This window comes from Spinacia oleracea, chromosome 5 (assembly GCF_020520425.1).
Source record: "Spinacia oleracea cultivar Varoflay chromosome 5, BTI_SOV_V1, whole genome shotgun sequence".
In the NCBI taxonomy this organism is placed as follows: Eukaryota; Viridiplantae; Streptophyta; class Magnoliopsida; order Caryophyllales; family Amaranthaceae; genus Spinacia; species Spinacia oleracea.
The window spans coordinates 6,108,039-6,132,445 of record NC_079491.1 but is presented as its reverse complement, the minus strand read 5'-3'; the positions used below and the strand labels follow the sequence as shown (position 1 = coordinate 6,132,445).

The following is a 24,407-nucleotide window of genomic DNA, read 5'->3' as shown; positions in this document are numbered from 1 at the left end:
TTATATAGAGATAAAAGGGTTGTACGGTTGTACCATTAGTAGCTCTGGCTAGTGTATAATCTGGTGCGAAGCTAGCTAGTAGAAATAAGAAGATTATTACCACTATTAAAGCTTTTGCTGCCAAATTTGGTTGTAATTTCTGCATCTTTACAAGTAAGTTTGAGTGAAAGAGTAAGACAGACTCAATGACATTGAGAAGTGTAGTAGAATATAGATAATGGACTTATGGACCCCCAAAATTATCATGGCCCAAGTCAACAAAAGAACGCGGCAACGTAATGGACTTATTTGTTTTGTCCACTTCAATTGCCTTTGCAAAATGCCTAAAATATCTTCATGGTCTCACAAGTCACAACTTTCTTTTGTATTTTTGTAGGAGCTGCATAAACTATTTTAGGCCTTGTTTTTTTTGGACTTAATTTTTCAATTTTTATACTTACTCCGTTCATGAAATATAACATCATGGTTGACTTTTACCCCTTAACCACATTATTTTGACTTTTAATATCTCAAATCACGTACAAGTAAAAATTATAAAAAATTAATGTTCATAAAATATATATCGATACGAATCTAAAATGACCTCACGTAACTATAATTTTCTTACGTACGGAGTACGAAACACAAAAAATAGCCAAAGTCGTAGTGTAAATAGTGTAAAAAAAATGGTGCGATATTTGCAGAACGGAGGATGTATATTATGTTCAAATTCTCTACTTTCACAAGTTTAAAAATAGAGCATAGCAAGAGATAACAAGAGCCTTATCAGCTTCCTCTTTCAATAACTCAACATTAAACTGTTAAACATGTTACATGTAATTGTGCCAAATTAAAGCAACTAATTACACCAATTAACTTTATCTCTATTAGATCAGAGATGACGAGGGGGGTAGGAAATAGGAGGGGGAGGTGGAACTCCCGGTGTACATCCTGTTGATGGTGGTGGTGGTGGTGGTGGTCGTAGTATTGGTGGTGGCGCGACTGGACTAACCTCCTTACCCGCCTTCGGCGGTGGCGGAGCTGCTCTTATTCTTCTCCTTCTTTCTCTCTTCTCTACTTCTATGTTGTTGATACCATTACTTACCTTGTAATTGGTGGAAGAGAACCCTGATGATGCATCTTGCAAACCAACTAATTCAAGATAGAAACAAACATCATCAGATAATTAAATAATTAGTGTAATAATACCAATAGGGGGAAAGGAATTTACCGTTAGTAGGTGTAGCTAATGTAAAATCTGGTGCAAGACTAGCTAATAGGAATAAGATTATTAGTAAAGCTTTTGCTGCCAAATTTGGTTGTAATTTCTGCATTTTTGCAAGCCTGAGTTGGAGAGTCAATGATATTCAGTAGTGTACTTGATAGTAGAATAGTCGTATTTATAATGGACCCCAACATTACGATGCTCCAACAAGTCAAAAAAGAACGCGGCGATGTACTGGGCCTTATTTGTTTTGTCGGATCACGAAAAACAAAACTTATTACTCCGTACTCAATTTATTTTGCAAAATGCCTTAGACCATATGTACCCTTGACTCTCGGTCAATTGTAAAACAATTTCTCTCTCATCCTTCTCCTTCTCCCACCTCATTTTTCACTAACTTGACTTAGAGCATAGTTATCAAACACTTTGGTTTTGGTCTTCAACCTAATAAAATATACTCCCTCCGTCCCATAATATAGTGTCTGTTTTCCTAAAATGATGTCCCTAAATGATGTGCCTATTTCTATTTTAAACCATTAATTTTTACTTTGAAAATTGTACTTTTTGACTTTTATTCAACCCATGTGCTTGATTTTTGTCCTTTTTAGGCCTATTTATTATGTACACACCTTTAATCTATAATTTATCTCTCCATTTTTGCCAACTAACATGTACTTTATCTTGAAAGTACAAATCATTATTGTTTTTATTATCAATGTTATCCTTTACCTTAATAACCGTGATTTTGGTCAAACGGGCACTATATTATGGGACGGAGGGAGTATTATTTTCTTATTTCTCTCTCCCCAACACCAAACTCAACAGTCAACACCAACAACATTTATTACCAACATTTATCAAACACCAAAAATATCATCTCTCTCCTACATCATCCATACCCCACCTACATTTATATCTCATGATATTGTAATGAATAAGTATATAAACAAATTATTAGTGACATAATTAATCGTCGTTATTAATTAAGTTAGTGACATATTAATTGTTTATTAATTAAATTTTATAATCGGCTAATAAATATTTAATTAAAAAATACTTAAAGATTAAACTAAGTAAAACTTCACTTTTTTTTTTTGAGTTGTAATATTTACTTTATGGGCATTGTAAAATTGCAATAGGTATGTATTTTTGACACAACAAACCTATGTCATAAATCACATTGCAATTTGAAAAAAAAATAGAAAACCAATGATTTTGGTCCCCATATGACACATGTCCATCTTTCCAAGCAATATTTTGGTTTTCCATTTGGTGTTCATGAACACCAATTTTTTTTTGGTTTCAATCTCTCTCTAACTTTCTCACTCATCTCTCTACCTCTTTTAATATTTTTTATTCACTTATCTCTCCTAAACACCAAACCAAGGTGTTTGATAACTATGGTCTTACCTCTTACTTTGACATCTTTTTTTCTACAATCTTGACCTAAGGTCACAAATCTCTATTACCAACTTTTCATATATATCTCACCTTATATTACCTCTCCTACACAATTAATAATTTTAATAACTATAATTTCTTTATTGAATTACGTTAAGAAAATATAAAAAGAATTATTTTTATTAATAAATATATAACCAGTAATTGTAATAAATAAATCGAAAATGATAAAGGTCGCAACATGCGACCTTTAAGCCGTGTCACAATGATGACATATCATTCTTATGTGTCATGATATAAATTGGAATCTAAAATATTTAACTTATATATCCTATTATACATGTTTAAAATAAAGATGGGAAAATCTTAATATTCTAATTTGTTTCTTTCTTTATATCGATTACCTTATTTACATATTTTTATAGTAAAATTTTTGCATTGATAGTAAAAATATTATGATGACTAATATCCTATGTGGCGCCTATATGTACCAATTAAACTCCGACACGTAAGATTACGACAACTAAATGTTGTCGCAACTTGCGACCTTTATCATCACCCTAAATATTTTATTCACATACTAAATATGAATGTAACAATTGATTAAACAAAAAAAAACAGTAAGAAAATTAAACTAGTGCCGTTAGTTTATCTACAACAAAAGCTTGTAATTCATTTTTATAATGAAGGAATTGGGTTGCCAAGGGGTCAGATATATGACTCCTATCAAGTGTGAGATTAACTTGATAGGAAACAAAGTTAACATTGTGAAACTTTTGGGAGGGCAAATAGCACTTGACAGCAAGACCATGTCATGGTTGCTGATGCTCTTAAAAACATCTCAACCCCTAAATTATTATTCCGCTACTTTAAGGGCGGCAACTCGACTGCCAATTTAAGGCTGTAAACGAGTCGAGTAGAGTTGAGTTTCTGTTTGTTCAAGCTGAGCTTGATAAGGATTATTAGTGTTTGACCTAACTCTGAAAAATTCTTGTTCGAGCTAATTGGATCGCTAAGAATTTGGTTTGTTTAAACTTGGCCCGTTTACTTAACGAGCTTAATATTTTTGTTCAAGCTTGTTTATTATCTTATTAAACAAGCTTTGACTAAGCTTGTTCGCGAGTAGTTCACGATCGTATCAGCTCATTTGCACTCCTAACTACCTTAATTAGTAGAATAAATGCTAATCTCTATTATACTAAGGACATTTTGTTAGGAAAGATCTTTTATGTGGTTATTTTTGCAAGATTCAAAATCAAAACAGGGGCCAACAAGACAACAGCAGCAGAACTTTCCAAGTGATATAATACTACAATAGCTATTTGCCATGACTAGCTCCTCTCCTGGAGTAAAGTTGAATTTTTACAAGACCATAACATTAACCAGTAGTCAATTGTTCCCAATGGCTCTTGCATCTTTCCCTCACACTCTGGTTTAAATAAAGGCAGCCTTAAATAAAACACTTTGATTTTTACACTATGTATATACTCTACTTATTTCCCTATTTTAATTTTGATGATTTTTACTTACAGAAAAAGATAGTCATATACTGTATAACTTTATTAGATTTCTCTCAATGTAGTTTTTAAACCAAAAAGATTTATGATTAAATTTATGCATTAAAAAGGAAAGCGTTTGAGTCTAGAGAAAAGGGTGGAAGAAGTAACAACTAAACAAGCCACAGTGCAAGCAAGTGGCAACTGGACCCTTTTTTTCCTTCAGTTAGTGCGACCTACAAAGAACAAAGTTCACACTAATCTAACACTACTGTCTTACACATAAACAACAAACAACTAACATAACATAAGTAAATTTTCCGAAGTTAAACGTAAGAGCAGATCATATCAAATCAGATCAGAAGAAAGGTGAACTAAACGACGCTTAATTAAGTTGATTTAAATTCCTTTGAATTTGGAGCAGCTTGTACCCAAATGAAGAAGAGACGAAGTAACTCCAAGCTTAGAAGTCTCAAGATCAATTTCCACCAAATTATCCTCCATTTGCTTCCCACCTATCACTATTGAAGTAGTTGGTTTTAAACCTCCATCCACAAACCCTAAACACATTACAGTATCCGAAACCTTCACCATCGAATTCGCCCCATAAATCCTCCACCTTGCAAACAAGGGACTCTTACCATCCATTATAATGTCAATAATTGGCACTTTCGGACCAGTTTTAGCATCATTAACCACACTTTTCGAGCTAAAACACGCCCCGAAAGGAGCCACTGAAGCAACCCTAATCATCTTCATAACAGTTGCTTTTGTTATAAAAACATTGATAAGAGTCTTGTATATTTCACTATGTAGTACAGTGTAAGGGTCCATTGTGCTAATCTTTGTCCCCCCAACAGCTTCTTTTATGTCGAACGACAACAACGAGGATCTGAACCGAATCGGGGTTTCATCGATTTCGATAGATTTTACCTTAATGAAGTACTCTACTGAAGAATCCCCTGGTGAGTAAATTGGTGAAGTACTGTTAGGGTTAATTACAAGTGGGGTGGTAATTAGTGATTTAGACAAATAATTAGGGCTACCCCCAAAGTAGATTGCCCCATTATAGCCAGAAGAAGTGGGGCTGGAGCTAGGAAGACAAAGAGCAAACTTACGAGCAACTTTGAAAGTTGAAGAGATTTGAGAATGTAATGAAACATGTACCCTAGCAAGGGTAACAACCCCTTTAGTATGAGGTGATAAGCCCTTTAAAGGGACATTATCTCCACAAGTAAATGGGAAATTAGGTAAGTTAACATTAGAGAGTTGAGTTAGTGAGTTTTGTTGGATTTGTTTGTATACCTTCGTTGTGTCCTCTAAAAGGTTATTGGAGTATATGAAGTTACTACTAGGGGTGTAGGCATCAACAACGCAAATGCCGTCACTACAGGGTGCCAATGGTGCGTAGCGGTCGCACTTGGGGGTGTGGCAGGGTACTCCATGGGAGGTGGTATTGTAGCCAAAGAAGTCACAAGTGAACCATGACCACTTGTTAGAAAGATCAATGACTAAATTTACACGACTTGGATGATGGTTTCCTACGAGGAGGCTAGTGTAATACGAGTATTTGGAATTAGTGTTGTCCTTGACAACAGGAAGCACGAAGTGGGCATTGGAGAAATGAAATGAGAGAGCAGACAACATTACAAGGAAGGTAAGGGAAAAGGTTCTATTGGAGGAAGCCATTTGTTGGGAGGAAGTTGGAATTTGAGATGGGTTTTCCAGATCTATTGGAGGTGTATTTTTATAATAGTATGTAGACCTGTTCAACAGGTCGGGTTACAAAAAGAAAAACATTCGGGTTCGGATTATTTCGGGTCAGTCACTTTCTGATTCGGGTTTATAAATGTTTGTTCAAGATCCTAAAATTTCGGGTTTGGGTCGATCCAACGGGTTGAGAGATTTAAAACGCGTATGAAAATTTATTATGCTTAAAATTCCTAATAATATCATTTTATTACTGTAAGATAATGATTTACAATCGGTTGGGCAAAAAACGGGGCTTGGTCGATTTTGACTCATAATTTTTGGGTTGTTCGAGCTCAGATGAAATCGGATGTGGGTTACAAAATCTTGTTCAAGACCCAGTACTTTCATGTCAGTCTCGGATCAATTTCTGGACAAGTCGGTTTTTAACCAGCCTAGTACGGAGTAATATGCTATTCCCTTCCCTTTGACGAGTTGACGCAACTTGCAACAATTAATAGAGCAGCTTCTACACTTGACTCGGATGTCCACTTGTGTTATGGTTTATTTTTCATTTTTTTCATTTTTATTGTACGGTTTACTAGGAGTTCTATCTAAACCATACATTTTAAACCATACTATAAGATGGAGTTGTATCTAAACCATACATTTTAAAATCAATGGCTCATATTGATGAGAAAAATTAGGGGGAATTTTGGAAAGATAATATATGAACCATTGATCTTTCATTCAATGGTCGATATACTCAAACTCTACCTTGTAGAGTTATTTTAGAACTCTAGAGGATCCAAAACCGTTTACTAGAGTAGTTTACTACTTCCTCTGTTCTTTTTTAAATGACACAATTATTTAGGCACGTTTGCCAATGCATGATTTCAAACGTTAATATCTCAATTATGGATAAGAAAAAATTATAAAAAATTGATATTTAAAAATTATTTATTGAGACGAATCTAATAAGACCCAACATGACTATATTTTTTCTTAAATATAAATCACAAAATGAATTCAAATGAGCTTGTGTGAATAATGTCATAAATACAATTGTGTCATGTAAATAAGAACAAAGGAAGTATGTTAGTAAATTCCCTCCGTTTCATTTCATAATATCGTTCATATTTTGAGAAATTCACAGATATTAAGAAAAAGTAAATGTGCGTAAGAAAAATCCACCATTGAATTGTACTTGTAATGGAAAGGGAAGAAATAAAATTGTTGTTTAATAAAAAAAAAATACTAAAAAAAAGTGAAGAATGTTGGGTTTTATTTGTAGAGGGGAAACAAAATTGTTGTATAATGCTAAAGAAAAATAATAAAAAAAAAATAATAAAAAAAAAAGGGTGTGGGAATGGTTGGTAGAAATCGTAATACTTATATGTTTCCAAAAAAAATTAAAACACTTTGACTAGTACATTCGTCAATATATAACTTTGACAATAATTATCTCTAATTTTTTCAAAAAAATCTTAAAATTTAATATTATGAAAGTATATAATTAAATCAATTGATCAACATTTTACTTGACAACATTTGTTTTTAATAACTTAATAAAATTTTATGATCAAAATTATACTCCCTCCGTATTTATTTATACAAATTTTTCTATAAGACGGTCTTACATAAAAGACCACCTTGTTATCATATAAGTTAAGTAATGGAACCAATTAGTTAAGCACTTGAACTAATTAGTTAAGCACTGAAACCAATTAGTTAAGCAAAGAAATTAATTAATTAAGCAATTGAATCAATTAATTAAGCAAAGTAACCAATTAGTTAAGAAATGGAACCAATTAGTTAAGCAACCAAAGTGGTCTTTCCGGTAAGGCGGTCTTACACAAAAGTTGCCGATTTATTTAAGAGATACACTTGGCCGGACACGGGTATTAAGAAGAAAAGTTGAATGAAATAAAGTAATAAAATAAGTGGGGTTGGGTAGATATTTAATAAGTAAAACAAGTGGGGACCATGTTATTTTAAGGGAGTGGGGGGTGGGGGTGGGGTGTAGATAGATTATTTAATTAGATGGTGGGGTTGATAAGTTCTAAAAATGGCAAGTGTATCTCTTAAATAAATACGACCAGAAAAGACAAGTGTATCCCTTAAATAAATACGGAGAGAGTATATGAATTGTGGTAAAACTAAGAGTGTTGCAATTTTTATGAAACGGAAAAGTAATACGTAGGGAGTAGTACGTAATCATAGAACAAGTGTGTACCTAAAAACAAATATTAAAATACAAAAATTTGAATTCCTTCTGTATTTGGTCACGTTTAGTCGTTTACTGCCATATTATCAAGTGGACAAGTGGTGTCTGGAAATTCAGTAACAATAATTTGTCTTTGTAACAAGAGCATCATACGTCTCATCTTGATTATTTTATTCATTGTTTTGCTTTTATCATAAAAGATCTGCACTCGGAAATACTACATCCATTTCGAAATAATAGGAACGCTTGAACTTTTGATACTATTCACAAATTTCAATTTAAATATCATTTGTGATTTATGCGTATGGAAAAATATAGTCGTGTGGGATCTTATTTGATTCGTTTCCATATGTACTTTTAGAATATCAACATATTATAACATTTACGAATATAAAATTAGAGATATTAATGTCTAAATATTTACATTGACAAGCGTGAAAAGGTAAAATGTCCCTATTATTTCGAAACGGAGGGAATACCAAAGTGTAACTTTTTTTAATAAAGTTACCAGTAATATTAGAGACGTAAGTGCGTAGAAGAAATAAGCAAGTCAATTAAAAAACTCCAGATGTGTTTCGTGCAACATTTTATATGGTTTAATTATCTTATATGATTATGAACTCTTATTTTATGTATATTTTTCTTTCCTTAAATATTACACCATGTTACTTTACATTTCTCAACACCCAACTCTGACTCTTAATCTTTGAAATTATTTTTTTGGTTCTAGTACGAGGAGTTCCCACCGCCTTCGGCGGGTGGACTAATCTCCCGCGGGAGTTTGCATGGGTACCTCGACGAGCAGCATCCCTCCCAGTTGAGATTTTTTCCATTCCCAAGGCTCGAACCCGAGACCTTGGTTAAGGAGCAAAAAGCCCTTAACCACTCATGTCAACCTCAATTGGTATCTTAAAAATTAATTTAAAAAATTAAGGTTTTAAAAAGTATATGTATATCGATTCAAAACTAACGAGAACCAACGTGATTACGTATTTTTTTTTTTACATATATCATAAAAAATGGTCAAAAACACAATGTGATTAGTATAAAAGTCAACATAATTGTAGAACAGATGAAACTATATGATATTATGAACGGAGGGAGTGGTACGTACGGAGTAATGATATGCAGGTGTGTACCTAAAAACAAATATTAAAAATAAAATATCTACTCTCAATTTTTTTTTTTTTTTTTTAAATGAATTCCTTCTATTTTTTTTTCACGTTTACTGCCATATTATCAAGTGGTGTCTGGAAAATTAAATACGACAATGGGGGTGTTTGGAAGTTAGCAGATTGGCTAAAAAATAGCTGTTTGACCAATATTAGAGGTTTGACAAGTCAAACCCTCTAATGTTTGTGTTTGGTAGTTAGCAGATTGAACAACTGATTCGTTTCAATCCACTAAATATCAATCTGATGCTTGGAGCAGCGTTTTGAATTAGCTGGTTCCTTAAATTTCGCGAAAAGACAATTTTGCCCCTTTTTAACAACATTTTTACTTCTCTTTCACACACCTTTAGTACACCTGTAGTAATTAGCACAAAGTAAACACACAGAAGGAATCAAGCAACAAACAATTTCATTGTGTGTTTTAAAAAATTTAATTAACTGTTTTTTCCAGAAAAAATTAAATGAAGGACAATAAAATCTGGGATTTTTTTTTCATTTAATTTATTAAATACAATTGGATTTTTTTTTGAACTAATAGAATAATAAATTCATGTTAAACTTTGACAAGATCTAATTGAATCATATAATTTGTATTAAACTAAAATACAAGAACTTCTTTTTTAATAAAAAAAAGCAACATACCTAGAATATCAAAGAAATTATTCATCTGATCTTCGCATATTAAATCCATATAATTTGAGTTTTAGATATTGTGAGAAAGCATAATTTATCTCTCTCACAATAAATAAAATACAAATAAAGGATCTAAGAAATCTTGAAGATGGAAGATTTGGGGTTTTGGTTTCAATTTTAGAAACTTTATAATGGCATGCATTTAGAATAATGATCAAGAAACTATTGAGGATGATGAAAATCTAACTAGAAATTGATGGGATTTTGGCTGGTTTTTTTATTGTTTTTGTTTTTTGAGGAGAGAAAATGAAGGGATGAAGGGTTGAAGGGTTGAAAAAAGTCAAAAACAAGGAGGTGAATAAGGAGGAATGACGGTGGGATGGAGTGGGTGGGTAAGTAAATATCTTTTATTTTACTTGAATGTTATCCTTTTTTAATTAAAAAATAAATGTTTAATTGTTTATCTTTTTATTTTCTGTATTCTTTAATGTTTTAATAAAGAATTATTCAGATATTTAATTATTAAATATACGTGAATTAGATTTTTTTTAAATAACCATGTTATTATTTCAATATTTATTTCTTTTGGTTAAAGTTGTATTATTATGTTAATGTTAGTGAGTAGTACATTTTATTCCCCACAAAATATCCATATTGTAATAATTGCTAATTCACAAAATTAAATATATCAATGTCCTTATTGGTCATTTTGTCAATCAAACAAGTATAACATATCAGCTATTTACCAAACACTTTTAAACAACCAGCTAATACAACAAGCTAGTCAAACCAGCTAATAGAAACAGCTAGTCAAAACCGCAAATACAATCCGCTACAGCTAACCGCTAATTGCCAAACAGGGCCAATAACTTGTCTTCGTAGCTGGGGCATCATACGTCTCACCTTGATTATTTTATTAATATCATTAATCATTTTTTTGCTTTTATCAAAAAAGATAAAAGAATATGGATAGACGATGGACGACTAGAAATATAGATCAAGCATTGACTCATTGAGGCATATTCCTCTGTATTTTATTACTTGAGTCATATTTTGACCAACACGCGTATTAATGAAAAAGAGTTAAATCTAACAAAAAATAATAAATCAGGTGAGAGTGTAGTAAATATTTTAATCAAAGAAAGGGAATGACTCTAATGAAAACAATTGTTTAATATAGTGGTGGTCCATAGAGGTAAGGTAGAAAAGTTACTAAAAACGGAAGTGTAACCCTAAAATAAGATGGCCGGAAGTAGTATATGTCAATGTCACGCCTAAAAAAATACGGAGGGAGTAGCTGCTATGATGAGAGACTAAACTATAACTGTAATGCTTTAACTGTCCAAAAAAAGAAACATACCATAACTCAATGGAGCAGCAACTATGAAGAAACGCTCTCATATCCAGAGGTCAGGGATGAAGAACATATGTTGTCTTCTCTGGAAGTTGACGTACATAGAACATATCATAACAATTCCTGAAATTATTTCAAACATTGAAGTCAGTAACCCGGATAATGTATGCTTTTGCAAAGTCTGTCTATCTATCTATCTATCTACTCCCTCCGTCCCTTAATACTCGCACCGATTTGACCGGTGCGGAGTTTAAGACATTTGAATTGACTTATTAATTTAATGGATGGTAGTTGATAGTGGAGTATTTTTTTAATATAGTTAGTGGGAAATGTGTAAGGGTGGGAAGTGGTGAGTGGGGGATGTGGGTTTTTACATGATTTTTTGTAGGGAGTAGGGTATAGGTGGGGTAGTAGGTAAGTGTGAGAAATAATATAATATTGATAAAGATTTCCATTTATAGAAGCGGTGCAAGTATTAAGGGACGGCCCGAAAAGGAAAGCGGTGCGAGTATTAAGGGACGGAGGGAGTATCTATCTATCTAATGCCCAAGTTTTGTTAATATGGTCATCAAATCTGATAATCGCTCGGGAAATCATGTGACATCATGTATTAGGTAGGTCAGAGGACAAAGTAAATATGGACTGCTTAAATGTTGCCAGTTTAAGAAAAGTACATTGGAATGCTGAATTTCAATTGATTTTATCTGTAGGTTTGAGCACTAGAGAACTGAATCCTTACCTGGATTTCAAAACTTCCTTCATAACCTTGTTGAGGCTTGGATATTATTAGCTAGGGCTAACACAAATGTGCTCATAACATAGATGCAGAAATCAAGTACACGCCTTTCCCAGTTCCAGCAAACCCATGCCTCTTGAGCTAGAATGGTCACATATTCGTGAACTGAAAATGATAATTCATGAGATTAAATGGGAGACAGTTGAAGATTAATAGACAAATGAAAAGCCTAATCGACTTTTTTTTCACATTTCATGAGAATATGCCTCTGTAAGAAGAGAAATGAGCATCAAGCAGCATCAGTGCCATTAGATATTTCAGAAAACTTGCAGTGGCACTTCATTCTCGTCAAAATGTACAAAATCTGAAATCATTTTTTCCAGAAATAAGGAATCAGATGGTGAAGTTTCTCACAAATTATACAAACTTGTATGTCATATGTTGAAAAGCTATAAGGATTCAGCTGCTATTTCACAGCATTTCGCAAGACTGCTACTTTTGTGCATGGTCTGGATTTGGTGCTCTTTGATTAGGGTTAGGGGGGAACCATTTAATGATCACATTACACAGAGGATCTTAGATCTTCAGGATATCATGATTGAAATCAGTATTAACTGTTAACATGTCTAATATAGAAAAACAAAGATACACTATTTCCAAGTGATACAACCATGACTATCTCCTCTCCTGCAGTAAAGCTGAATTTCCAAAAGACTATAAGCATTAACCAGGACTCGAACAGAAAATAGCCAATTGTTTGCAATAGCTCTTGCATCTTTTCCTCCCACACCGGTTTAAATATAACACTATGATTTTTGCACCAAGTATCTACTCTGCTTTCTCTGTTTTAATTTTCGTCATTTTTACTTTCGGAAAAATATAGTAATATACTGTATAATTTTATTAGATTCCTTTCAATATAGTTTTTAAAATAAGAAGCTATATATAATTAAAAGTATTTATGATTAAAGTATGCATTAACAAACATGAAAATGTAAGTGTTTGCGTCTAGGAAAAAGAGTGGAAGAAGTACCAACTAAACAAGCCAATGCAAGCAACTGGACTTTTTTATTTCTTCAGTTACTGCGACCTACGAAGAACAAATTAATCTAACACTATTGTCTTGCAGAACAAAGAAAAAGAAAAGTTGTCCCACAAACAAACAACTTAAATAGAATAAGTGAATTTTTAAATAACTCTTGAAACGAGAAAACCATTACTCGTATAAGTTAAGCTTAAGAGCAGACCATATCAAATCAAAGCGGGAGAAAGGTGAACTAAAAAAGAGCCTAAGTTGATTTAAATTCCTTTGAATTTGGAGCAGTTTGTACCCATGCGAAGAAGAGACGAGGTAACTCCAAGCTTAGAAGTTTCAAGGTCAATTTCCACCAAATTATCCTCCATTTGCTTCCCTCCTATCACTATTGAAGTGACTGGTTCTAAACCACCATCCACAAATCCTAAACACATTACACTGTCTGAAACCTTCACCATTGAGTTCGCCCCATAAATCCTCCACCTTGCATTCTTATTGTGCAACAAGGGACTCTTACCATCCATTATAATGTCAATAATTGGCACTGTTGGACCAGTTTTAGCATTATTAACCACACTTTTAGAGCTAAAACACACTCCGAAAGGAGCCACTGAAGCGACCCTAGTCATCTTCATGGCGGTTGCTTTTGTTACAAAAACGTTAACAAGAGTCTTGTATATTTCACTATGTAGTACAGTGTAAGGGTCCATTGTGCTAATCTTTGTCCCCCCAACTCCTTCCTTGATGTCAAATGACAACAATGAGGGACTGAAGCGAATTGGGGTTCCATCGACTTTGATAGATCTTACCTTAATAAAGTATTCTACTGAAGCGTCTCCTGGTGAGTAAATTGGTGAAGTACTGTTAGGATTGATTACAAGTGGGGTGGTAATGAGTGATTTGGACAAATAATCAGGGCTTCCGCCAAAGTAGATTGCCCCATTATAACCCGAAGAAGTGGAGCTGGGAAGACAAAGAGCAAACTTACGAGGAACTTTGAAAGTTGAAGAGATTTGGGAATGCAATGAAACAAGTACCCTAGCAAGGGTAACCACCCCTTTGGTATGAGGTGATAAGCCCTTCAAGGGGCCTTTATTTGCACAAGTAAAAGGGAAATTAGGTAAGTCAGCTTTAGAGAGTACTTGAGCTAGTGAGTTTTGTTTGGTTTGTTTGTATACCCTCGTTGTGTCCTCTAAGAGGCCATTGGAGTAGAGGCCCCTACTCCACGGGGTGTAGGCATCAACACCACAAGAGCCAGCACTACAGAAAGTCCCTGGTGCATAGAGCTCGCACTTGGGTGAGTCGCAGGGTAATTCGTGGGAGGTAGTATTGTAGCCATAGAGGTCACAAGCGAACCATGACCATTGATTACCAAGATCAATGACTAAATACACACGAGTTGAAGGATGGTTTCCTACGAGGAGGCTAGTATAATATTGGGACTTAATGGTGTCCTTGACAACAGGAAGCACAAAGTTGGCATTGGAGAAATGAAGTGAGAAAGCAGAGCAAATAAGAAGAAAACTGAGCAAAAAGGGTGCTGAAGCCATTTGATTGGAGGAAAATGGTATTTGAGATGGGTTTAACAGATCTATTGAGTGTGTATACTTATAGTACATACCAAAGAAGCTAAAACAAAATGTCATTTACAAAGTACTCGTACAGTCTTGCCAAATAAGGGGTACATTATCTATTACTCTAAATCTCTAACTTAAATTTGAGGTAACAGTCAAGACGAAAGGGAGACTAGTATACTTCTAACAGCACAGATGCACAATAGGTAATTCAATTGCACCCAACAATTAAAAAAGACCATAAAATGTACACAAGTATTGATGTTTTATTAAAGTAATATAGGATTATAGTGTTTATTTAACTGTTAATACTTAATACTAGTAATGAGATTTAGTGTTGGCACGTGATCTTGTGCTAACGCTTTCTTGGCGCGACAATAATTTGAGCAATTGTTTAATACAAGTTACCAGTTGACTAATATAACATAGATGTATTATGGTCTTTCTTTTTATTTTCATTGTCTGATTGTACTATGAGTTAGTTCTACTCTAAAATACAAAAGTTTGAAAACAAATATTAAAATCAATTTTCTACTCTAAAATACTAAAATTTGAATTCCTTCTGCATTTGCCCACGTTTACTGCCATATTATCAGGTGGTGTCTGAAAATTCAAAGAAAATATAACAATAACTTGTAATTGAAGCTAGCGCACCAGACATCTCATTTTGATTATTATTATTATTACTCCGCATTATTATTATTTTTTATCATAAAGATAAAGAATATAGAAAGAAAATGGATGACTAGAATCAGACACAGCTGCTATGATGAAGAGACTAAACTACTACTGTAAAAGCTTAGCTCTCCGAAAAAAAAACATACCATAATTCAATGGAGACCAGGGATGAAGAACATATCAGGAAGTAGCAAACTCCACAACTGTATCTTCAACAATTCCTGAAACTTTCAAATATTGAAGTCAGTAATCCGGATAATGTATGCTTTTGTCAAGTGCATGCAAAGTTTGACCGCTCTATATGTCTATCTATCTAACCTGGAGAGGACTAGATATTATTAGCTAGGGCTATCACAAAGTGCTCAGAACTTGGCTGCAGTTGCACAAATCAAGTACTGCAAAAAGTGTACGCCTTTCCCAGTTCCAGCAATCCCTTTCATGTCGCCATGCCTCTTGAGCTAGAATGGGCACATACTTGTGACCTGAAAATGATAATTGGTGAGATAAAATGGACAAATGACAACATTAATCAATTTTTTACACTATGTATCTACTTTCTCTATTTTTATTTTGGTGATTTTTACTTTCGGAAAAATGCAGTCATATACTGTATAATTTTATTAGATTCCTCTCAATGTAGTTTTCAAAATAAGAATTATTCTATAATTAAAAGTATTTAGGATTAAAGTTATGCATTAACAAACGTGAAAATGGAAGTGTTGCGTCTAGAAAAAAGGGTGGAAGAAGTAATAACTAAACAAGGCAGTGCAAGCAAGGGGACTTTTTCTTTCTTCAGTTAGTGCAACCTACGAAGGACTGATGGGCAAGTTAGCTTTTCCTTTTGTAGAAATCACGAGTACAAAAGTATGCATATTTAAGGTTCTAAATGCCGCAGTGGACAATTACTATGTTCACCAAAAGAGTAAACATAGTGTTCATAAAAAATATGATAAACAAAGTTCACACTAATCTTTCCATAAAAATAACATTATATCCAACACTACTGTCTTGCACTTAAACAACAAAGAAAAAGAAAAGTTGTTCCACAAACAAACAAGTTACATATCATGAGCAAGTTTTTCGATAAGTACTTGAAACGGGAAAATTTTACTCTATAATTAAGTTAAGGCGTTAAGCTAAAGAGTAGACCATATCAATACAGAGCGGGAGAAAGGTGAACTAAAAAGACTTAAAGAGCCTAAGTTGATTTAAATTCCTTTGAATTTGGAGCAGCTTGTACCCATGCGAAGAAGAGATGAGGTAACTCCAAGCTTAGAAGTCTCGAGGTCAACTTCCACCAAATAATCCTCCATTTGCTTCCCTCCTATCACTATTGAAGTGGCTGGTTCTAAACCTCCATCCACAAATCCTAAGCACATTACACTGTTCGAAACCTTCACCATCGAATTCGCCCCGTAGATCCTCCACCTTGCATTCTTGTTGTGCAACAAGGGACTCTTACCATCCATTATAATGTCAATAATTGGCACTGTCGGACCAGTTTCAGCATTATCAACTACACTTTTAGAGCTAAAACAAGCTCCGAAGGGAGCCACTGAAGCGACCCTAGTCATCTTCATGGCAGTGGCTTTTGTTACAAAGACATTGACAAGAGTCTTGTATATTTCACTATGTAGTACAGTGTAAGGGTCCGTTGTGCTAATCTTTGTCCCCCCAACTCCTTCCTTGAATGACAACAACGAGGAACTGAAGCGAATTGGGGTTCCATCGATTTTGATTGATCTTACCTTAATGAAGTATTCTATTGAAGTGACATCTTCATCGAAAATTGGCGGAGTACTCTTAGGATTGATTACAAGTGGGGTGGTAATAAGTGATTTGGACAAATAATTAGGGCTTCCCCCAAAGTAGATAGCCCCATTATAACCCGAAGAAGTGGAGCTGGGAAGACAAAGAGCAAACTTACGAGCAACTTTGAAAGTTGAAGAGATTTGGGAATGCAAGGCAACAGGTACCCTAGCAAGGGTAACCATCCCTTTGGTATGAGGTGATAAGCTCTTCAAGGGGCCTTTATCAGCACAAGTAAAAGGTAAATTAGGTAAGTAAACTTTAGAGAGATGAGCTAGTGAGTTTTGTTGAGTTTGATTGTACAAGCTCATTGTGTCCTCATAGAGGACACCGCCGTAAAGGTCGTTACGCCACCACGGGGTATAGGCTACAGCGCCACAAGCGTTACCACTACAGAAATTCCATGTAGCGTAGCGGTCACATTTGGGTGAGTTGCAGGGTACTTCGTGGGAGTTAGTGTTGTAGCCATAGAGGTCGCAAGCGAACCATGACCAATGGTTAGCAAGATCTATGACCAAATACACACGAGTCGAAGGGCGTGTTCCAACTAGAAAAGTAGTGTAGTACTGGGACTTTCTGTTGTCCTTGACAACAGGAAGCACAAGGTTGGCATTGGAGAAATGAAATGAGAGAGCTGAGCAAATAAGAAGGAAACTGAGCAAAAAGGGTCCTGAAGCCATTTGATTGAGGAAGATGTAATTTGAGATGAGTTTAACAGATCTATTTGATATGTATTTTTATAGTAATGACATATTGGTTTTGGGATGTGAACTTGTGATTATATTCCTATAATATGCTAATCCCTTCTTCTTGACACGACGCGACAATTAATAGAGCAATTCTTTAACACAAGTTACAACTTGACTTAGATGTGCACTTGTGTTATGGTATTTCTTTTTATTTTAGTTGTCCGATTGTATCTCCTCCTTTAATAATTGTTTATGAGTGTCAATCTTTAAATGTAGCATTAGTAATACTAAATTATTAGTGTTTATTAAGTTAGTACGTAGTACTAAATAATAGTGCAAGTGTGCACCTAAAAATAAATATTAAAATCAAATTTCTACTCTACACAAATTTGAATTCCTTCTGTATTTAGTCACGTTTACTGCCGTATTATCAGGTGGTGCCTGGACATTCAATATAAAAACAAAACAATAACTTGTCTTTGTAGCTAGACTATCAAACATCTGATTTTGATTACTATTATTATTAATTGTTTTGGTTTTATCATAAAGATAAAGAATAAGAAAAAAAAACGAATGACTAAAATCAGGCATTGAGGCATAGCTACTATGATGAAAAGACTAAAGTTACTAAACATACCGTAACTCAATGGAGCAGCAACTATGAAGAAACGCTCTCATATATACAGACCAGGATGCAGAACAGATCAGGAAGTAGCAAACTGCCCAACTATATCTTTTCTGGATGTCGACTTACATAGTTCAGATCACAACCATTCCTGAATTCTTTCAAAAATTTAAGTCAGTAACCCAGATAATGTTATTTTGAAGTGCATGCACAGTTAGACTGTTTTGTCTGTATCTTTTTGGGGGTGGAATTGCTTGAAAACCAGACAAGTCGGCATATTTAAGAGTCAGATATTGCAATAGGCAAATTCAAGTAATATGTTGAAGATGAACATTTTATTTTATCTGTATACTCCGTATATTTTTACTACCTTCCCCACAAGAGCTGACCACTAAATAAAAAAATCAAATTGAAAAAGAACTCGGAAAAATCTTTACCCGGATTTCAAAGCTTCCTTTATAACCCGGAGAGGCCTGGATATTATTAGCTAGGGCTATCACAACTGTACTCATAACTTGGATGCACAATCAAGTACTACACAAAGTGGATGCCTTTCCCAGTTCCATCCATCCCATTAATGCAACCTTGCCTCTTGAGCTAGAATTAACCACTCATGACCTGAAAATGATAATTCATGAGCTAAATAAGAATACTAATGAAGATTAACAGACAAATGACAGATCTAATCGATGTTTTTAACTTTTCATGAGAAAAATGTCATTGTAAGAAGAGAAATGGACCCCAAAAGGCATCAGTGTCATGAAATCTGAAATCTTGCAGTGGGACTGACATTTTGTTAAAGAGAATATTTCTCAAATTTTATTATGTTGCACAAACTTGTACAGTATGTTTTCCGTTGAAGTAACCATGTGAGTTCATAGTTCACAGGCTGGCAACAGAGGCTTTGTAGAGCTAAAAGAACTGGACAGTGGCAGTGTAGCAGTGTGGCTGTGGCTACAATTGGGGAAAATCATAAGTCGGCTCATGGGAGAGCTTTCCCCATTCCTTTGTGCATGCTCTGTAATCTGGACTTTTGGATTCAGTGCTCTCTGATTAGGGTTAGTGGGACGAACCATGATCTTCAGGACATCAATATTGAAATAATGTGAAACTGCTAACATGTCTAACATGAAACTTAAACACATATTATTTACCACGTAAACAAGTAAACCTATTTCGCCAATTTTCAAAGTGGAAAGACATGCTAATTAATCAAACCAAAAACCAGCACCAAACATTTGATTAACATGAATACAAATATGAACTAAATTTAAATGCGATTCCTTTGAAATGGGAGTAACCTTGTACCCCTGCAGAAAAGTGATTAGGTGACTCCACATAGAGGCTTCTAGGTAAAACTGTACCAATTTATCTTCCATTTGCTTCCTAGTAATCATTATAGAAGTCCGGGGATCTGAACCTCCATCCACAAATCTTAACTAAAAAATAATCTTGAAAACATTCATTATCACAAAGTAAATCCTCCATCTTGCATTCTTGATTACACCAGTAAATCCTCCATCACAGAGTTACGGTGCAACTGACAACACCAAACAAGACCCCATCATATCATAAAAATAATCAGCACATTGGGACCTGTTCTAGATTAGAAACAGAGTTTGCGCTGAAGCATGCTTCAAAAGAAGCCACTCTTGTCATGTTCACAGCTGTGTTTCCTGTTGACAAAAATGTCATAGAGGCCTTGTACATTTGACAGTGTAACATAGGTAAAGGTGTAAATGCAATCTGCTATCCCCCAAGTCCACTCCTGTGTTAGGAAATAAACCGAACTCACTTAAACCACCACGTAATCGAGTTGGAGTTTGGGTCAAAGTCGTATTGTGGACATGCCAAAGCAGGCGAGTACGGACTGACATTTGGACAGACTAGCTGAAATGATTTAGGGGGCAACTCACGGTTGAAGTCACAAGAGACTCTTTGTTACACGTGGGAGTTGATCATGGAATTGCATATTCTAGTTAGGCATGTAATGATCTCTGCTAGATTTATTTGCTTGTTATACTTTGTATCCAAATTATTAACGAAATTACGTATTTATGGTATGTATTACAAACTATAGAATTATAGGCTTGGTGGGCAAGTAATGTAATTCTAGTTTAAGAGGGTTTCTAGTTTAGCCTATAAAAAGGAGTTTAGGCCTAGCTACAAAAGAGAGGGAATACAATTGGTGAAAGGAATCATCAAAGAAGGGTTACTGTGTTGTTGGAAGCCACTTAATAATACAATTTTATTTGATGGGAGTAAACCTAAATTTCCTCATAGACACTTATCTCTTTATTATTGTTGTTTTGCCATTTATTCTACTTTGTATTGGCAGGATACATCCTAATCCTTCATGGGACGTGAATTTATAACATCTTATGTATTAGAACAAGAAAACAAAACTGCAGAGGAGTTTCCTATCTTTTTTGATAGATCTGAGATTAGTAAAGCAATCTTCTAAAGGTACTCCTTCTTTACCTATTTGAGAAGTGATATTAGGATTCCCAAATACTGGGTGGTTACGGACTAGTAACATGTGATTTAGATAAGTCAAATGCAATAGTAGGAGACATATATCCAGGTTATAGTGTTATTACCTAAAATACAGGCGGCAGGGAGACAGAAATATTAAGACCACATTCAGTTAGAAGAGAAATATTTTTTGTTTCAGAACTTACACATCATTTAAGCAATATATCTTAGACTAGTTAAATTGTATGAGATCTAGTGTTTCTATTAACAAGTAGCAAAGGGATGGTATAACTTCATAGTCATTCAATGGGCCTTATCTACTAAAGTAAAAGAAAAACTGGGAAAAAAGAAGCAGTCAAGAGAAGAGCACAAGTATTTGCCAATTTGGACTTTCTATAAAGCATGAACCTCTGACATTTTAATGACTCCAAAGAAGAGAATTTTGTTTGATGAGGTTAATGCATCATCCTCACAGGTGTAGCAGCCCTAGCAGGGCAGCTGACCGTAGGTGGTCCTCTATGGCATTGCTACACCAAACCCCCACGAGCAACCAAATTTATCACGCAACTGCATTGCAGTTCACAAAGTTTATTTACTTATGAGGGGTAGAACTGACTAAACCGGCAATAGATCACAAAATCATTAAATCAACCATGACCACGGATTACCCAGTTCAATGGTTCAGAGTGTGAGGTTTCTACCAGGAAACTATTGCAGGCTCAGGATTCCGTGTGTGCTTAGAGCATGGGAAGTATGTAGGTGAACCTTGGAAATATAAAAGCAAGCAGTGGAAAGAACACAAGGAATAGAAGAGGGTCATTCATAAATAATTATCTTCTACGATAAACATCAAGCAACTGGATTTTTTTTTTCCTTCAGTTAGTGCGACCTACTAAGAACAAAGTTTGCACTAATCTAACACTACTGTCTTGCACATTAACAATAACAAAAAAGAAAAGTTGTCCCACAAACAAACAAGTTACTACATAGCATAAGTAAAGTTTCCGAAGTTAAGCCTAAGAGCAGACCATATCAAATCAGAACCGAAGAAAGGTGAACTAAATAAAAAGAGCCTTTAGTTAATTTAAATTCCTTTGAATTTGGAGCAGTTTGTACCCATGCGAAGAAGAGACGAAGTGACTCCAAGCTTAGAAGTCTCAAGGTCAATTTCCACCAAATTATCCTCCATTTGTTTCCCACCTATCACTATTGAAGTGGTTGGTTTTGACCCTCCATCCACAAACCCTAAACACATTACAGTATCCGAAACCTTCACCATCGAGTTTGCCCCATAAATCCTCCACCTTGCATTCTTGTTGTGCAACAAGGGACTCTTACCATCCATTATAATGTCAATAATTGGCACTGCTGGACCAGTTTTAGCATTATCAACCACACTTTTTGAGCTAAAACATGTTCCGAAAGGAGAAACTGAAGCGACCCTAGTCATCTTCATGGCGGTTGCTTTTGTTACAAAAACGTTGACAAGAGTCTTGTATATTTCACTATGTAGTACAGTGTAAGGGTCCATTGTGCTAACCTTTGTCCCCCCAACCCCTTCCTTTATGTCGAACGACAACAAGGAGGATCTGAAGCGAATTGGGGTTCCATCGATTTTGATAGATCTTACCTTAATGAAGTATTCTACTGAAGCGTCTCCTTCTGAGTAAATTGGCGCAGTACTGTTAGGATTGATCACAAGTGGGGTGGTAATAAGTGATTTGGACAAATAATCAGGGCTGCCCCCAAAGTAGATTGCCCCATTGTAACCCAGAGAGGTGGAGCTGGGAAGACAAAGAGCAAACTTACGAGCAACTTTAAAAGTTGAAGAGATTTGGGAATGCAAGGCAACAGGTACCCTAGCAAGGGTAACCACCCCTTTGGTACGAGGTGATAAGCCCTTCAAGGGGCCTTTATCAGCGCAAGTAAAAGGTAATTTAGGTAAGTAAACTTTAGAGAGTTGAGCTAGTGAGTTTTGTTGGGTTTGCTTGTACAAGCTCACTGTGTCCTCATAGAGGTCACCGGCGAAAAGGCCGTTACTCCACGGGGTATAGGCTAGAGCGCCACAAGCGTTACCACTACAGAAAGTCCCTGGAGCATAGCGCTCACACTTGGGTGAGTTGCAGGGTACTTCGTGGGAGTTAGTGTTGTAGCCATAGAGGTCGCAAGCGAACCATGACCACTGGTTAGCAAGATCTATGACCAAATACACACGAGTTGAAGGGCGTGTTCCTACTAGAAAAGTAGTGTAGTACTGGGACTTTGTGTTGTCCTTGACAACAGGAAGCACAAGGTTGGCATTGGAGAAATGAAATGAGAAAGCAGAGAAAATAAAAAGGAAACTGAGCAAAAAGGGCCCTGAAGCCATTTGATTGGAGGAAGATGGAATTTGAGATGGGTTTAACAGATCTACTGGATGTGTATATTTATAGTAATAACATGATGGTTTTGGCATGTGAGCTTGTGGTTATATTCCTATAATATACTAATCTCTTCTTCGTGACGCAACGCGACAATTAATAGAGCAATTCTTTAACACAAGTTACAACTTAGTTAGATATGCACTTGTGTTACGGTCTTTCTTTTTATTTTAGTTTTTCTGATTGTATCTCCTCCTTTAGCAATTGTTTTTGAGTGTCAATCTTTTAATGTAGCATTAATAATACTAAATTATTAGAGTGTGTATTAAGTTAGTACGTTACTAATAATAGTGCAAGTGTGCACAGTTACTAATAATAGTGCAAGTGTGCACCTAAAAACAAATATTAAAATCAAATTTCTACTCTAAAAGTACACAAATTTGAATTCCTTCTGTATTTGGTCACGTTTACTGCCATATTATCAGGTGGTGTCGGGAAATTCAAAAGAAAACAAAACAATAACTTGTCTTTGTAGCTAGAGCATCAAACGTCTCATTTTGATTATTATTAATATTAATTTTTTTGTTTTTATCATTAAGATAAAGAATATAGAAAGAAAACGAATGACTAAAATCAGGCATTGAGGCATAGCTGCTATGATGAAGAGACTAAAGTCACTAAACTGCTACTGTAAAAGCTTCAAACAAAAACATACCGTAACTCAATGGAGCAGCAACTATGAAGAAACGCTCTCATATATACAGACCAGGATGCAGAACAGATCAGGAAGTAGCAAACTGCACAACTATATCTTTTCTGGATGTCGACTTACATAGTTCAGATCACAACCATTCCTGAAATTATTTAAAAAATTGAAGTCAGTAACCCGGATAATGTATTCTTTGTCAAGTGCATGCATAGTTTGACTGTTTTGTCTATCTATATGATGCCCAAATTTTGTTAACGAAAGACCTGAAAAATTCACATTCACCTTGTCACCAAATCTAATCATCGGTCAGAAATTTGTGTTACATCATGCACCATGACAACTGACAAGTCCACAACTTATGTGACAAAATACACTTCTTACTTTTGTTATAAAGAATCAAATACAAATCACATGATGAATTATATGCATTGGTTAAATCAAATGACGCCTATAAATTATTACAGAGAATATGCACTGCTAATAGGACATGATGATGAGGATGACTTTTTATTAGTATTACATATGTTATGCTGAGCTGAT

At 34.9% G+C, this 24,407-nt stretch overlaps 5 protein-coding genes across 9 annotated transcripts in view; all 5 read right to left on the bottom strand.

Annotated features, from left to right (window-relative positions):
• Positions 1 to 676: 676 nt before the first annotated feature.
• LOC110776319 (putative pentatricopeptide repeat-containing protein At1g64310) overlaps positions 677 to 24,407 on the bottom strand; it is a 38,206-nt gene continuing 14,475 nt past the window's right edge. The window contains exons 3-10 of one of the 5 annotated variants that reach the window (XM_056830131.1): positions 23,874 to 24,012; positions 18,761 to 18,941; positions 18,336 to 18,481; positions 15,519 to 15,682; positions 15,347 to 15,421; positions 11,916 to 12,077; positions 11,183 to 11,299; positions 677 to 1,131 (exon numbers count right to left, since the gene is read on the bottom strand). The gene's annotated coding sequence lies outside the window, so the exon portion shown is untranslated. Of the gene's footprint in view, positions 1,132 to 6,051; positions 9,545 to 10,476; positions 10,726 to 11,182; positions 11,300 to 11,915; positions 12,078 to 15,346; positions 15,428 to 15,518; positions 15,683 to 18,335; positions 18,482 to 18,760; positions 18,942 to 23,873; positions 24,013 to 24,407 lie in introns of those variants that run through there. The other 4 variants (XM_056830130.1, XM_056830128.1, XM_056830129.1 and 1 more) reach the window with 4 other exon arrangements.
• LOC110776323 (probable aspartic proteinase GIP2) lies at positions 4,269 to 5,906 on the bottom strand. The gene has a single exon (XM_021980875.2). It carries the CDS (start codon positions 5,788 to 5,790, stop codon positions 4,501 to 4,503), a length of 1,290 nt encoding a protein of 429 aa, XP_021836567.2. The 5' UTR covers positions 5,791 to 5,906; the 3' UTR covers positions 4,269 to 4,500.
• On the bottom strand, positions 13,212 to 14,498 carry LOC110776321 (probable aspartic proteinase GIP2). The gene has a single exon (XM_021980872.2). It carries the CDS (start codon positions 14,496 to 14,498, stop codon positions 13,212 to 13,214), a length of 1,287 nt encoding a protein of 428 aa, XP_021836564.2.
• LOC110776324 (probable aspartic proteinase GIP2) lies at positions 16,409 to 17,689 on the bottom strand. Its single transcript, XM_021980876.2, has one exon. The coding sequence runs from the start codon at positions 17,687 to 17,689 to the stop codon at positions 16,409 to 16,411; it is 1,281 nt and encodes a 426-aa protein (XP_021836568.2).
• Positions 21,883 to 23,166, bottom strand: LOC110776322 (probable aspartic proteinase GIP2). Its single transcript, XM_021980873.2, has one exon. The coding sequence runs from the start codon at positions 23,164 to 23,166 to the stop codon at positions 21,883 to 21,885; it is 1,284 nt and encodes a 427-aa protein (XP_021836565.1).